At 45.7% G+C, this 14958-nt stretch overlaps 1 protein-coding gene across 1 annotated transcript in view; it reads left to right on the plus strand.

Moving 5' to 3' along the window:
* OIT3 (oncoprotein induced transcript 3) overlaps window positions 1-14958 on the plus strand; it is a 97291-nt gene that overhangs the window by 21900 nt on the left and 60433 nt on the right. The window contains exon 4 of the mRNA XM_073585812.1: window positions 11920-12042. Within this exon, the coding sequence (XP_073441913.1) occupies window positions 11920-12042 (123 nt within the window). The remainder of the gene's footprint in view (window positions 1-11919; window positions 12043-14958) is intronic.

Consider the following 14958-nt stretch of genomic DNA (forward strand, 5'->3'; position numbering starts at 1 on the left):
CCCTTATATTCCCGCCCTATTTGATCACGTCATTAGTTGGGTGTTTGGTTAGTATTATACACTCCCTTGCTGTTGGAAATTTAGCAGTGTAAAATATGTATTGTTCATGCGTGCACTAACCTGCGGAGTTCCTCTCGTGCTCTGTAAAACAACTGATGCGGAGAGAGGAGCCGCCCCTTTTATCTTGAAGGTTTCCTGTCCTCGTGGGGCGGATCCCCTCTCGTGGTGCCGTCATGTCTCATGAAAAAACACATTACCAGGTATGTAATACCCGTGTTTTTTATGTTTTGGAGCTTTTATGCAATGAAAACAATTTTATATAAAAAATAATTATTTTTGCATTGCTTTATTCTGCGAGCTATAACTTTTTTTTATTTTTTTGCTGATGACGCTGTGTGGTGGCTCGTTTTTTGCAGGGCAAGATGACGTTTTCAGCGGTACCATGGATATTTATATGCGTCTTTTTGATCGCGCGTTATTGCACTTTTTGCTCGGCGGTATGATAATCATTATTTTTTGCTTCGTTTTTTATTTTTTAAGGGGTTCGCTAAAGTGGTTAACTAATGGGGCAGTTTTATAGGGCGGGTTGTTATGGACGCGGTGATACCAAATATGTGTACTTTTATTGTGGGTTTTTTGTTTTTTTTATTTCCAAAAAATGAATTGGGGAATTTTTTTTTTTTTTTTAATTTATTTAGCGATTTTTTTATTTTTTTTTTAAATTATTTTTACACTTTTATTTTTAACTTTATTACATTGTCCCAGGTGGGACATCAGATCGCTGTGACAGATCAGCAATCTATCACAGGCATTGGAGCAGACTTCCTCCTTGCCTTCGCTTTGCAGGCACTGAGGAAGCCAGCTCCCTGAAGGGCCCCGAAGGTCCCTGTCGCCATATTGGATCTCGGGACCTGCAGGGAAGGAGCCCCCCGCAGCAGCGCTGCACATTGCGCTGTTGTGGGGGGCTCAAGGAAGCACGGAGGGAGCCCCCTCCCTGCCGATGCTTCCCTTTAACCACCCGTACACCGCCATCTTGTTTGATCATGGTGTGCCAGGGGTTAACGTGTCGGGGGCAGCCCGTGACCGCCTCTGACACATTGTGTCGGGTGTCAGCTGTGATAATCAGCTGACACCCAGCCGCGAACAGCGGCGCTCACTCTGTGACGTACTATCCCGTCCATGGGAATTAAGTCCCAAGGCACATGGACGGGATAGTACGTCACATGGCAGATAGGGGTTATATTGTATGGAGCATTATATGAGGCTCATTATTCTGTATGGAGCATTATATGAGGCTCATTATTCTGTATGGAGCATTATATGAGGCTCATTATTCTGTATGGAGCATTATATGAGGCTCATTATTCTGTATGGAGCATTATATGAGGCTCATTATTCTGTATGGAGCATTATATGAGGCTCATTATTCTGTATGGAGCATTATATGAGGCTCATTATTCTGTATGGAGCATTATATGAGGCTCATTATTCTGTATGGAGCATTATATGAGGCTCATTATTCTGTATGAAGCAATATGTGGTGCCCAATAAACTGTATGGAAGACTATGTGATGCCCAGAATACTGTATGGAGTTCTATACTGTCCGGTCTTAAATGATAACATTTGAATCCCCACTAGGGCACGCAATGTGCTCTGCGAGGATTTGCTGGTTTCTGAGCTATGGTAGAATTTACAATAGATATCACTCATGTAATGTAAGAAGTAAGTGATATCTTTGGCATTGTACTATACCTATATTTCTCTGCCATATCTGTGCATCATGAATTGTGGTACGTGTTAAAGGAGCCCACTGAGTCGGTCTCGCCCGGGGCCCACAAAAACCTGGAGCCGGCCCTGCCCGGACCGCTCCCCCAGCAGCTGTGCAGGGCCGGCCGCCTGATGGCCCTGCACAATGAACTACGTGCGGCCGACTGGCTGCTGTGCTGTGACACGGCCGTGCACATCACAGTCTCGTACTCTCACAAGTTGCGGCTGAGACATTAGCGTATTCTGAGTGGTACACTGATGTCAGCCCCGAGCTCCTGCTGGCCGCGGTCTGCGGCTTATGAGACAGACTGTGATGTGCACGCAGGCGGCGCGATGATGTCATTGTCTCGCGCCGCTCCAGTTGTCTACAGGCCAGAAGAGGACACGGAGGCCGCGTTGCCAGGAATCAAGATGAGGTGAGTATAAACTTTTATTATTTTTTATATGAACGGGCTGTGGGGCCATCATACTATATATTATATGGGGGGGAAACTGCGGCCATCATACTGTACATATGGGGGAAACTGCGGCCATCCTATTGTATATATGGTGGAGAAACTGCAGCCATCCTACTGTATATATGGGAAGGAAACTGCGGCCATCCTACTGTATATATGGGGGGGAAACTGCGGTCATCCTACTGAATATATGGGGGGGAAACTGCGGCCATCCTACTGTATATATGGGGGGGAAACTGCGGCCATCCTACTGTATATATGGGGGGAACCTGCGGCCATCCTACTGTATATATGGGGGGAACTGTGGCCATCCTACTGTATATATGGGGGGGGAAACTGCAGCCATCCTACTATATATGGGGGGGGGAACTGCGGCCATCATACTATATATGGGGGAAACTGCGGCCATCCTACTGTATATATAGGGGGGAAACTGTGGCCATCCTACTGTATATATGGGGGGGAAACTGCGGCCATCCTACTATATATGGGGGGAAACTGCGGCCATCCTACTGTATATATGGGGGGGGAAACTGCGGCCATCTTACTGTATATATGGGGGGGGAAACTGCGGCCATCCTACTGTATATATGGGGGGAAACTGCGGCCATCCTACTGTATATATGGGGGGAAACTGCGGCCATCCTACTGTATATATGGGGGGAAACTGCTGCCTTCCTACTGTATATATGGGGGGGAAACTGCTGCCTTCCTACTGTATATATGGGGGGGAAACTGCTGCCTTCCTACTGTATATATGGGGGGAAACTGCTGCCTTCCTACTGTATATATGGGGACTGGGGCCATCCTACTATGTATATGGGGTGGAACTGGGACCACCATACTGTATATATGGGTGCTGGGGTCATCATACTATATATGAGTGAACTGGGGCTATCATCCTTTATATATAAGGAAACTATGGTCATATTACTATTTATGTGAGAGAAATGGGGCCATCCTACTATATATATATATATATATATATATATATATATATAGGAACTGGGGCCATCATACTATATACAAGGGGGGGTCTGGGGCTATCATACTGTATACATGGGGAACTGGGGCCATCCTACTATATATGGTGGGGAACTGGGGCCATCCTACTATATATGGTGGGGAACTGGGGCCATCCTACTATATATGGTGGGGAACTGGGGCCATCCTACTATATATGTGGGGGAACTGGGGCCATCCTACTATATATGTGGTGGAACTGGGGCCATCCTACTCTATATATGGGGACTGGGGCCATCCTACTATGTATATGGGGTGGAACTGGGACCACCATACTGTATATATGGGTGCTGGGGTCATCATACTATATATATGAGTGAACTTGGGCTATCATCCTTTATATATGAGGGAAATGGGTCCATCCTACTATATATATGGGGGAACTGGGGCCATCATACTATATCCAAGGGGGGGGTCTGGGGCTATCATACTATATACATGGGGAACTGGGGCCATCCTGCTATATATGTGGGGGAACTGGGGCCATCCTACTATATATGTGGGGAAACTGGGGCCATCCTAATATATATGTGGGGGAACTTGGGCCATCTTACTATATACATGGGGGAACTGGAGCCATTCTACTATATATATAGGAACTGGGGTCATCATATATATGGGGTGAGCTGGGGATATCTTACTATATGTATGGGGAGAACTGGTGCCTTCACAATATATATATATATATATATATATATATATATATATATATATATATATAAATATGGGGCTGTGGGGCCATCATACTTTATATATGAGGGAACTGGGACCATCCTACTATATACATGGGGGCAACTGGGGCCACCAAACTATTTATTTGGTGCAGTGGGGACCTTTATACTATACTAGATGGTGGTCCGATTCTATCGCATCGTGTATTCTAGAGTCTCTGTTAAAATAAAAAATAGTAATATACTCACCTTCCGATGGCCCCCGGACTCTGTCCCTCCTCTCACCACGCTCCCTGCATCTTCCGGTCCCAGTAATGCTTTGTGCGAAACACCGCTGATGACATCGCGCTCTCGCAAGTGTGACGTCATCTCCGGCCCTTCTCGTTAATCATTACTGGGACTGGAAGATGCCGGGAGCGTGGTGAGAGGCGGGACAGAGTCCGGGGGCCGTCGGAAGGTGAGTATATAACTATTTTTTATTTTAACAGAGACTCTAAACTACCCGATGCGATAGAATCGGGCCACCATCTAGTGTATTATACTCATGTTACACCCGGAGCTGCTGTCACTTTTCTGCTGTTACCTAATGTATTGTACTCCAGTTACAGCCAGAGCTGCAGTCACCGTTCTGCACTTACCTAAAGTATTGTACGCAAGTTACACCCAGAGCTGCAGTCACCGTTCTGCTCTTACCTAATGTCCTCCTGTTACACCCAGAGCAGCAGTCACTGTTCTGCTGTTACCTAATGTAGTGTACTCCAGTTACACCCAGATCTGCAGTCACTGTTCTGCTGTTACCTAAGGCTATGTGCACACGGAGTTTTTTGGCTCTGCGGATTTTGTAGTGAAAACCGCAGATAAATCTATAGATTTATCTGCGGTTTTACCTGCGGTTTTACACCTCATAATGGATGAGGTGTGAAACTGCAGCGTTTCTGCACTAAAGAATTGACATGCTGCGGATTGTAAACTGTAGCAAAACTGCGCGGAAAAATCCGCAGCATGTGCACTGCGTTTTCCAGTTTACCATTGAAAACAATGGTACTGTACAACGCACCTAAATCTGCTGCGGACCCGCAGCTGCAGAAACGCTGCGGATCCGCAGCAGAATCCGCACCGTGTGCACATACCCTAATGTATTGTACTCCATTTACACCCAGAGCTGCTGTCACTGTTCTGCTGTTACCTAATGTATTGTACTCCAGTTACACCCAGAGCTGCTGTCACTGTTCTGCTGTCTAATGTATTGTACTCCAGTTACTCTCAGATCTGCTGTCACTGTTTTTACCTAATGTATTGTAGTCCAGTTACACCCAGAGCTGCAGTCACTGTTCTGCTCTTACCTAATGTATTATACTCCTGTTACAGCCAGAGCTGCAGTCACTGTTCAGATCTTACCTAATGTATTGTACTCCAGTTACACCCAGAGCTGCAGTCACATTTCTGCTGTTACCTAATGTATTGTACTCCAGAATATGTACAGGACTGTGCCTGTGTAATGAGCAACGCAGCAGTGATGCCTTTAACGACTGTAATGTGCCTGTACAATAAGCAATGCAGCCGTGTTGCCGTGACGACTAAACAACTGTCGCTGATTGGTCGCGGCCTAACTGCCGCGACCAATCAGCAAGGCAGGATTTCCATTGCAGACAGACAGACAGAATTAGACAATTATATGCTATATATACAGGGCAGTGGGGCCATCATACTATACAGTTGAAACCAGAAGTTTCCATACACTATATAAAAAGACACATATGACCTAAAACGGGAAAGATTTATTCTGATTTCATGTCAGATAGAGAAAAACATGCAGATTTGTGATTTTATATAGTGGATGTAAACTTCTGGTTTCAACTGTATATACATAGGGGGTAATGGGGATTTCATACTATATACAGGGAGCAGTGGGGACCTTCATACTGTATATAGGGGCAGGGGGACCTTCATGCTGTATATAGGATCTTTGGGGACCATCATACTATTTAGGGGCAATGGGAACATCTTATTTTATATAGGGGCTATGTAGCCATTTTACCATATATAGGGAGATCTGGGCTCCTCAATGTATAATAAAGGGCTTTGGGGACCATTGCATTGTGTTTTGTGGTATGTAGGGCCATCATTCTGTATATTCAGAGCTTTTTGGGCACTGAGTGGACATTATTTGTTATAAATGGGACATTATTAGTTAGTGATAGGGGCACCCAGGTTCCATTATTTTTTTCTTAGGGCTCGGTTCTGCTCCCATATCTCTATAGTATGCTTGGTTCTGCTCCTATACTTCTATAGTAAGCTCGGTTCTGCTCCCATATCTCTGTAGTAAGCTCCGTTCTGCTCCCATATCTCTGTAGTAAGCTCAGTTCTGCTCCCATAGCTCTATAGTAAGCTCCATTTTGCTCCTATACTTCTGTAGTAAGCTCCGTTCTACTCCCATATCTCTGCAGTAAGCTCCATTTTGCTCCTATATTTCTGTAGTAAGCTCAGTTCTGCTCCCATATCTCTGTAGTAGGCTCGGATCTGTTCCCATATCTCTGTAGTAAGCTTGGTTCTGCTCCCATATCTCTGCAGTAAGCTCGGTTCTGTTCCCATATCTCTGTAGTAAGCTCTGTTCTGCTTCCATATCTCTGGAGTAAGCTCGGTTCTGCTCCCATATCTCTGGCGTAAGCTTTGTTCTGCTCCCATATCTCTATAGTAAGCTTGGTTCTCCTCCAAATCTCTGTAGGTAGCTAGGTTCTGCTCCCTTATCTTTGTAGTGAGCTTGGTTCTGCTCCCATACCGCTGTAGTAATCTCGGTTCTGCTCTCATATCTCAGTAGTAAGCTCGGTTTTGCACCCATAAATCTGTAGTATGCTCCTTTCTGCTCCCATATTTCTGGAGTGTTTGCCATTCTGATCTATATCTCCGCAGTAAGCTTGGTTCTGCTCCCATATCTTTGTTGTAAACTCAGTTCTGCTCCCATAGCTCTATAGTAAGCACCGTTCTGCTCGCATATCTCTATAGTAAGCTCCATTCTGCTCCTATATCTCTGTAGTAAGCTCCGTTCTGCTCCTATATCTCTGTAGTAAGCTCGGTTCTGCTCCTATATCTCTGTAGTAAGCTCGGTTCTGCTGCCATATCTTTGTAGTAAGCTCTGTTCTGCTCCCATATCTTTGTAGTAAGCTCTGTTCTGCTCCCATATCTCTGTAGTAAGCTCGGTTCTGCTGCCATATCTCTGTAGTAAGCTCGGTTCTGCTGCCATATCTCTGTAGTGAGCTCTTTTCTGCTCCCATATCTCTGTAGTAAGCTCTGTTCTGCTCCCATATCTCTATAGTAAGCTTGGTTCTGCTCCCATATCTCTGTAGTAAGCTCGGTTCTGCTCCCATATCTCTGTAGTAAGCTCGGTTCTGCTCCCAGATCTCTGTAGTAAGCTTGGTTCTGCTCCCATATCTCTGTGGTAAGCTTGGTTCTACTCCCATATCTCTGTAGTAAGCTCGGTTCTGCTCCCATATCTCTGTAGTAAGCTCGGTTCTGCTCCCATATCTCTGTAGTAAGCTCGGTTCTGCTCCCATATCTCTGTAGTAAGCTCGGTTCTGCTCCCTTATCTCTGTAGTAAGCTCGGTTCTGCTCCCTTATCTCTGTAGTAAGCTCGGTTCTGCTCCCGTATCTCTGTAGTAAGCTCGGTTCTGCTCTCATATCTCTGGAGTAAGCTCGATTATGCTCCCATATCTCTGTAGTTGTCACGTCGCTGTCAGACTCAGGGCATGCTGTTCCGGCTTCGGCCACTAGGAGGCGCCGGACTGGCACGTCGCCGCCAGTCTCAAGGCCTGCTGTTCCGGCTCCGGCCACTAGGAGGCGCCAGACTGACACTTCGCCGCCAGACTCAGGGCCTGCTGTTCCGGTCTCGGTCACTAGGAGGCACCGGGCCGTCACGTCGCCGTCAGACTCGGGGACGGCTATTCCTGCCTCGACCACTGGGAGGCGCCGTGGTTTGCCTCAGGGTGAGGGTGGTGACATAGAAGAGGCCCCTGTGCGGGCATCTGGTGGCTGCAGGCTCCGCCCCTCTGTCAATCATGTAGGGCTTACTGCATGTCCGTCTGGCCTGGTCCTGGGTGCGGTCCTGATTACATCATTAGTCTGGGAACCTGTGAGGGATGACCTGATCCCTCAAATACCTTGGGACTGGTCTTGCAAGCCGCCAGATATATTCTTGGTTCCCCTGCGTGCTACTGTGTAATTTGCTATAGTTAAACTCTGACCTCAGCCTGGATTTCTGACCATTCTATTGCCTGCCGTTTTTGTACCTCTGCCTCTATTCTGATATTTTGACGCTGACCTTTGCTTGGATTCCCGACTCTCCTTCTGCCTGCTGATTTTGTACCTTGCTGCCCTCCTGGTTTTACTGACCCTGGCCTGGACTTTTGACTCTCCTTCTGTCTGCTGACTTTGTACCTCTGCTGCCCTCCGGCCTCTGACTCCTGCCTCCTGACTTTGATTATAGGTTTTAGTTTTGACCCCTTGGCGGCCGTCCTGCTCTGGTCCACTGCTCCTCTAAACAGCTACCCCCTGGGCCTTGCTACAATTCCAGATCCCTGTATAGGGGTTAAGGGTCTCGGGGTTACTCAGGGTGCTGTTCCTACTGCAGCCCAGATAAGCAGACGGCCGTCACAGTAGTAAGCTTGGTTCTGCTCCCATATCTGTAGCAAGCTCCAGTCTGTTTCCTTATCTACTTAACAATCTTGGTTCCGTTCTCGTGTCTATGTAGTCAGCTTGCTTCTGTTACAGTATCTATGTAGGCAGTAAGCTTGGTTCTGCTTCCATATATATGCAGCTAGCTCCGTTCTGTTCCCATATCTATGTACCACCCTGTTTTTAAAGCCTGTTATCTCTGCTGCTTTAAAGCTGCGGCAAAAGACAAGCAGGGCAAAATCACCGCAACTGGAGGGCCACTGCCTTGATTGCCCCCCAGGCTGAAAAGTGCCAGCCAGCCCATGTGCACATACCCTCATTGTCAAGGCTGTTAAAAAAAGGGCGCTAGCTTGGCTATTAAAATGAGCCAGTAAGCCATCCATCTTTATACTTACACTGATAACTGACAATCATAAAATTCACATTTCATCCCATGATTACATTAGAGAATGATTCTGATGCCTTAGTAATTGCCAGCGACAAACAAGCATTCTATAATTTGCTGTTACATCGTTGACACTGTTTACACTGGGCAATGAGGAGGAATTAATGTCTGTATGAATGGTTTTTAGGCAGATCTTCGATTATATGAAATTAAAAAAATTTAAAAAAAAACTTAAATGGGTTTTCCAGTACCAGAGTTTTAGGATGGGCCATCAATATTGCATCAGTGGCGGTCAGAAGCTTGGCACCCTTTTAGATCATCAGTTTGAAGTGGCCTTTTAATTCCATCCCTCCATCCACCTACAAGGTAGGTGCAGCGCATTGCCATTCTCTTTAATTGGAAAAGCCAAAAAACTCTCTTAACTCTTACTGGACACTTTATTTTGTAGTATTACCCTATATAACAAGAGCCAATAAACTCCTACCTTGCATATGATATATAAGACTAATCAGCAATACCATTCTATCATTACAAAATGAGCAGGCTAGAACAGAACTAGATAGGAAGTGCCGAGAATATTTTTAGCTCTCATCTGCCAAAAAAGTAGACTCTGAATACTGTCTGATTTATAGCACCTCTGACTTGGTACACGATGGAAAAATCATCTGCCAGCGGCTATTACTGATCCATTCATTTATTCCTGCAGAATGATATTAGAAATATGGCAATTGCAAGAGAAATAGGACAGTGTAGAGCTATTAATATCGCTTGTAAAGAACGTACCGAATAAGATAAAAATACAGAAAGGAACAGAGGATGGAAGGAGAGATCCACTTTCAGTGATATCAGTGATTTAGCAAATACTACTGATTCAATGTCCTCTTGATAAAATCCATCTAGAATAATATTCAGACTTTTAAAATGATCATGAAATGTAAAATAAGACCTTTCAATTTCTACCAGACAGCAATTTGATAAAACGCGAGGATCTCTTATACCAACCATACTGCAGGAAATAATTTGATCTCTTGCTGATTTTGTAAGTTTGCCCACTGACAAAGTCATGAACAGTCTAATTTTAAGGGTAGGTTAATTTTAACATTGAGAGATAGAATATCAAAAATAAAATCCATAAAATCACATTGTATAAATTATATAAAGTTATTTGAATTTTGCAGTGAGAAATAAGTATTTGATCCCTCTGGAAAACAAGACTTAGTACTTGGTGGCAAAACCCTTGTTGATGAGGATTGCGCACATATCAAGAGGATATTTTGGTGCACTCCTCTTTGCATATCATCTCTAAATCATTAAGATTTTCAGGCTGTTGCTTGGCAATTTGGAGCTTCAACTCCCTAAGTTTTCTATAGGATTAATGTCTGGAGACTGGCTAGGCCAGTCCATGTCCTTAATGTGCTTCTTTTTGGGCCACACATTTGTTGCCTTAGCTGCATGTTTTGGGTCATTGACTTGCTGGAAGACCCAGTCACGACCCATTTTTAATGTTCTGGCGGAGGGAAGGAGGTTGTAACTCAGGATTTTATGGTACATGGCTCCATCCATTCTCCCATTGATGCAGTGAAGTAGTCTTGTGCTTTTAGCAGAGAAACACTCCCAAAACATGTTTTCACCTCCATGCTTGACAGTGAGGTCGGTTTTCTTTGGGTCATAGGCAGCATTTCTCTTCCTCCAAACACGGCAAGATGAGTTAATGCCAAAGAGCTCAATTTTTGTCTCATCTGACCACAGCACTTTCTTCCAATCACTCACAGAATCATCCAGATGTTCATTGGCAAACTTCAGACGGGCCTGCACATGTGCCTTCTTGAGTAGGGGGACCTTGTGGGCTTTGCAGGATTTTAAACCTTTATGGCGTAATGTGTTACCAATGGTTTTCTTGGTGATTGTGGTCCCAGCTGCCTTGAGATCATTAACAAGTTCCTCCTGTGTAGTTTTAGGCTGAGCTCTCACCTTCCTCCTGATCAAGGAAATCCCACGAGGTGAGATTTTGCATGGTGCCCCAGATCGATGTCCAATGACAGTCATTTTGTATTTCTTCCATTTTCTTACTATTGCACCAACAGTTGTCTCCTTCTCACCCAGCATCTTATTTATGGTTTTGTAGCCCAATCCAGCTTTGTGCAGGTCTAAGATCTTGTCCCTGATATCCTTATAAAGCTCGTTTGGTCTTGCCCATGTTGTAGAGGTTAGAGTCTGACTGAGTCTGTTGACAGGAGTCTTTTATAAAGGAGACAGGTGTCTTTACTGCAGGTAACAAGTTGATTAGGAGCGTCTAACTGGTCTGTAGGAGCCAGAACTGTTAATGGTTGTTCAGATACTTATTTCTCACTGCAAAATGCAATTAAATTTATATAATATGATTTTCTGGATTTTAGTTTTGATATTTTATCTCTCAATGTTAAAATTAACCTGCCCTTAAAATTATAGACTGTTCATGTCTTTCTCAGTGGGCAAACTTACAAAATCAGCAAGGGATCAAATAGTTATTTCCCCCACTGTATGTATAAGTAAAAATAATGAGTAAGGGTGAAAAACGTCTATGACTTGAGCCTTAAAGGTAACCAATGATGTTGAAAATGGTATCTGATCTGCAGGCAGGATTTTACAGACAGAAGGTTCTGATCAGATTGATATACATTTTCCTAGAATAATTTCCTGGTGTTTGTATGCATATGAGTCCAGTGGGTGGTCTTATTCAGTGATTGACAGTCTTCCCTCTGTTACTCTGCATGTGGAAACAACTGTCAATCATTAGTAGGATCTCCCACTGGACATATCAAGGATTTCAATGAACATGCTGAGTTTTTCCCACAAAGCTATATATCATTCTGCTTAGTTTCTACTTCTCTGTACAGTACTTCCCACAGATTGGACTGCTTGTGCAACGAGAGAGGTTTCAACCAAGTTTATTTATTTGTATTGCAGATGAAAATGAATGTGAGCGAGATAATGGTGGCTGTAGTGAGGTCTGCATTAATCTGAAGAACTCCCATCGCTGTGCTTGTGGGAAAGGACGAGTGCTGGCTGTAGACGAAAAAACATGTGAAGGTGAATACCTTTTCCTTTTTATTGCCATACCTAGTCACGTCCTTTAAGAATGAAATTCAGATTCACATTTGAAAGAACATTAAAAGTTGAGAAGTCATTCAAACTTTTTGTTCTTTGTACTTGTGGTAATCTTGAGTTATATGATGTATTTCATCATTTATATACTGTACATGACTACATCCAAATGTTCTAAACTCAACTTGGCACCTTTCCAAAACTGTGGGTAAGCAACTTTATTTCAGTTGTATGATGCTCGTTCAAACTAACCTGTGGCAGGTAACACGTGTGTGCAATATGAAAATTACACCTGAAACCAGATAAAAAGGGTAGAAGTTGACTCAATCTTTGCATTGTGTGTCTGTGTGCCAAACTAAAGGTCCCGTTACAATTAGCGATGCACCAGCAATCCCGACAACAATACGACCCGGTCAGGATCGCTGGTGCATCGCTAAATGGTCGCTAGTGAGCTGCCAAACAGGCAGATCTCACCAGCGACGTAGCGGCGGTCGTTACTTACCTGTCAGACGGCGGCTCTGGTGACGACTTCCTACCGCATCCATGGAGTTGCTCGTCGGCGCCAGCAGGAAGCTGACAACGAGAAATGGACCAGGATGATCTCGTGCGATCAGCGATATCCAGCGGGGAGCCGGGTCGGAGGTAAGTGTCACATGTAGCGAGATCGCTAGCGCTGTCGCTGTTGTGTCACAAAATCGGTGACGCTTTAGCGATCTCGCTATGTGTGACCGGGGCTTAAGCATGGAGAACAGAAAGATGAGAAAAGAACTGAGGACTTGAGAACCAAAATAGTTGAACAATATCAACAATCTCAAGGTTACAAGTCCATCTCCAGATATCTTGATGTTCCTTTTAGGATCCTTACACTTAGCGATGAACCAGCAATCTCGACAACGATATGATGCGGTCAGGATCGCTGGTGCATCGCTAAGTGGTCACTAGTGAGCTGCCAAACAGGCAGATCTCACCAGCGACATAGCAGCGGTCGGCGGTCGCTACTTAACTGTCAGCGAGGCGATGAAAACGTCCTCCCGCCCGTGTCCACACGTCGCTCGTCGCCACAGCAGGAAGCTGACGACGAGAAATGTTCCAGGACGTTCTCACGCAATCAGCGATAACCAGCGGGGGAGCCAGTCAGAGGTAAGTATCACATGTAGCGATATCGCTAGCAATATCGCTGCTGCGTCACAAAACCAGTGACGTTATAGCGATATTGCTAGCGATATCGCTATGTTTAACGGACCCTTTTGTCCACAGTGCGCAAAATAATCAAGAAGTTTACAACCCATGCCACTGCAGCTAATCTCCCTGGATGTGGATGGCAGAGAAAAATTGATGAAAGTTTGCAACACAGGATAGTCTGGATGGTGAATAAGCAGCCCCAATCAAGTGCCAAAGAAATTCAAGCTGCCCTGCAGGCTCAGGGTGCATCAGTGTCAGTGCAAATTATCCTTCTACATTTGAATGAAATGAAACACTATGGTAGGAGACTCAGGAGGACCCCTCTGTTGCCAGAGAGACAAAAAAAAAAGCTAGACTGAAGTTTTCCAAAATGTACGTGAATATGCTGAAATCCTTCTAGGAAAACGTTTTGGGGACAGATGAGACCCATGACAGAGCTTTTTGTTAAAGCATATCATTCTACTGTTTACCGAAGATGGAATGCGAAAAGAACACTATACCTACAGTCAAATGTGATAGAGGTTGGGGCATGGCTATGTAGCCGAGGGAGAAGGACGCACACTGAGAGAGCTCCTGAAAATCCTGCTTCCATCCTGCGTCTGTGGCCTCATAATTGCAACATACCTGTCAGCATTTGTGACATCTGGATGCCGGGGACCCCGGTGGACCCCACTGAGAGACGTGAAGTAGCTCTGGTGAGCTGAAAGCAGGGGGAACCAGAGCATGCGTCTTAAGATGGCCGCCACCTCGTGCAGGCCCCGCCGCCTGCTCCATCAGTAAGAGCTGCGGCGTCCAGCTTTCATTGCCACAGTGCTACCGGATGGTAACTCACATCCTGAGGACACAACTGACTCGCGGTGAGTGCCCTGAAAAATTGGGCCCTGCGTTCCTCCCGTTCGTTAATAGATTCACTGTGCCGCTGGTGCCACTTCTGTGGGGACTTCTGTACCCCCCACTGCTGCTGTCTGTGCGGAGGCTGTGGTCTCTATCCCCCCCTGGCTGTGACAAACCCAAACCTTGCTGCTGCAGCACCAGACACTGCCCTTCCTGATCCATGTGATGACCCCCCCCCCACTACATAGGAGCTGCTTCTGAGATATATCTCCTTTTACAAGCCCTGCTGTGCATATAATTGGGGGAAAGCCCCCAGAGCCTGCACCTCTGATTGTCCTGTTGCGCTGCACTGTCACTGATTGAGTCAATCTAAAGGATCAGCAGCAGCAGAAAAATTAAAAGAATATGCCAGACCCGACCCCTCTGAAAGTGTACGGGTTCCCAAAAATAATCCTTCACAAGCTCAGCGAAAAAGCCGTCCCCCTGGGGGAGAAGAGGAGAATGAGCAGGAAGAACTGACCCTCAAACAGGTGTCTGAACAGCTAATGCAAGCTGTCACGCTCGCGCCTTGGCTGAATGGCGCGAGCCGGGGGTTTGTGGCCCCACTGGACCACAAACCAGACTGCCCTGGAAGGGGTGTGACTACGACAGCTACCTTGGTCTTCACTGGAGCCTCTGATGGTGAGGTCAGGCTTGTGCGGCAGATAGCTGTCGGGTGCCACTCCAGGGTGGTGTCTGGCTGTGGCTGCTGGTCCCACTCTGGGACAAGTCACTTTGACAGAAGCTATAGACAGGCAGGCAGGTAGACACGACAGGCACGGCTGAGACACTGGGCAAGCAGGCGTGGCTAGGAGACACAGGACTGGCGGGCACGGCTTGGAGACA

The sequence above is a fragment of the Dendrobates tinctorius genome, unplaced genomic scaffold (assembly GCF_039654945.1).
Source record: "Dendrobates tinctorius isolate UK_male_01 unplaced genomic scaffold, ASM3965494v1 ptg000089l, whole genome shotgun sequence".
Lineage (NCBI taxonomy): Eukaryota > Metazoa > Chordata > Amphibia > Anura > Dendrobatidae > Dendrobates > Dendrobates tinctorius.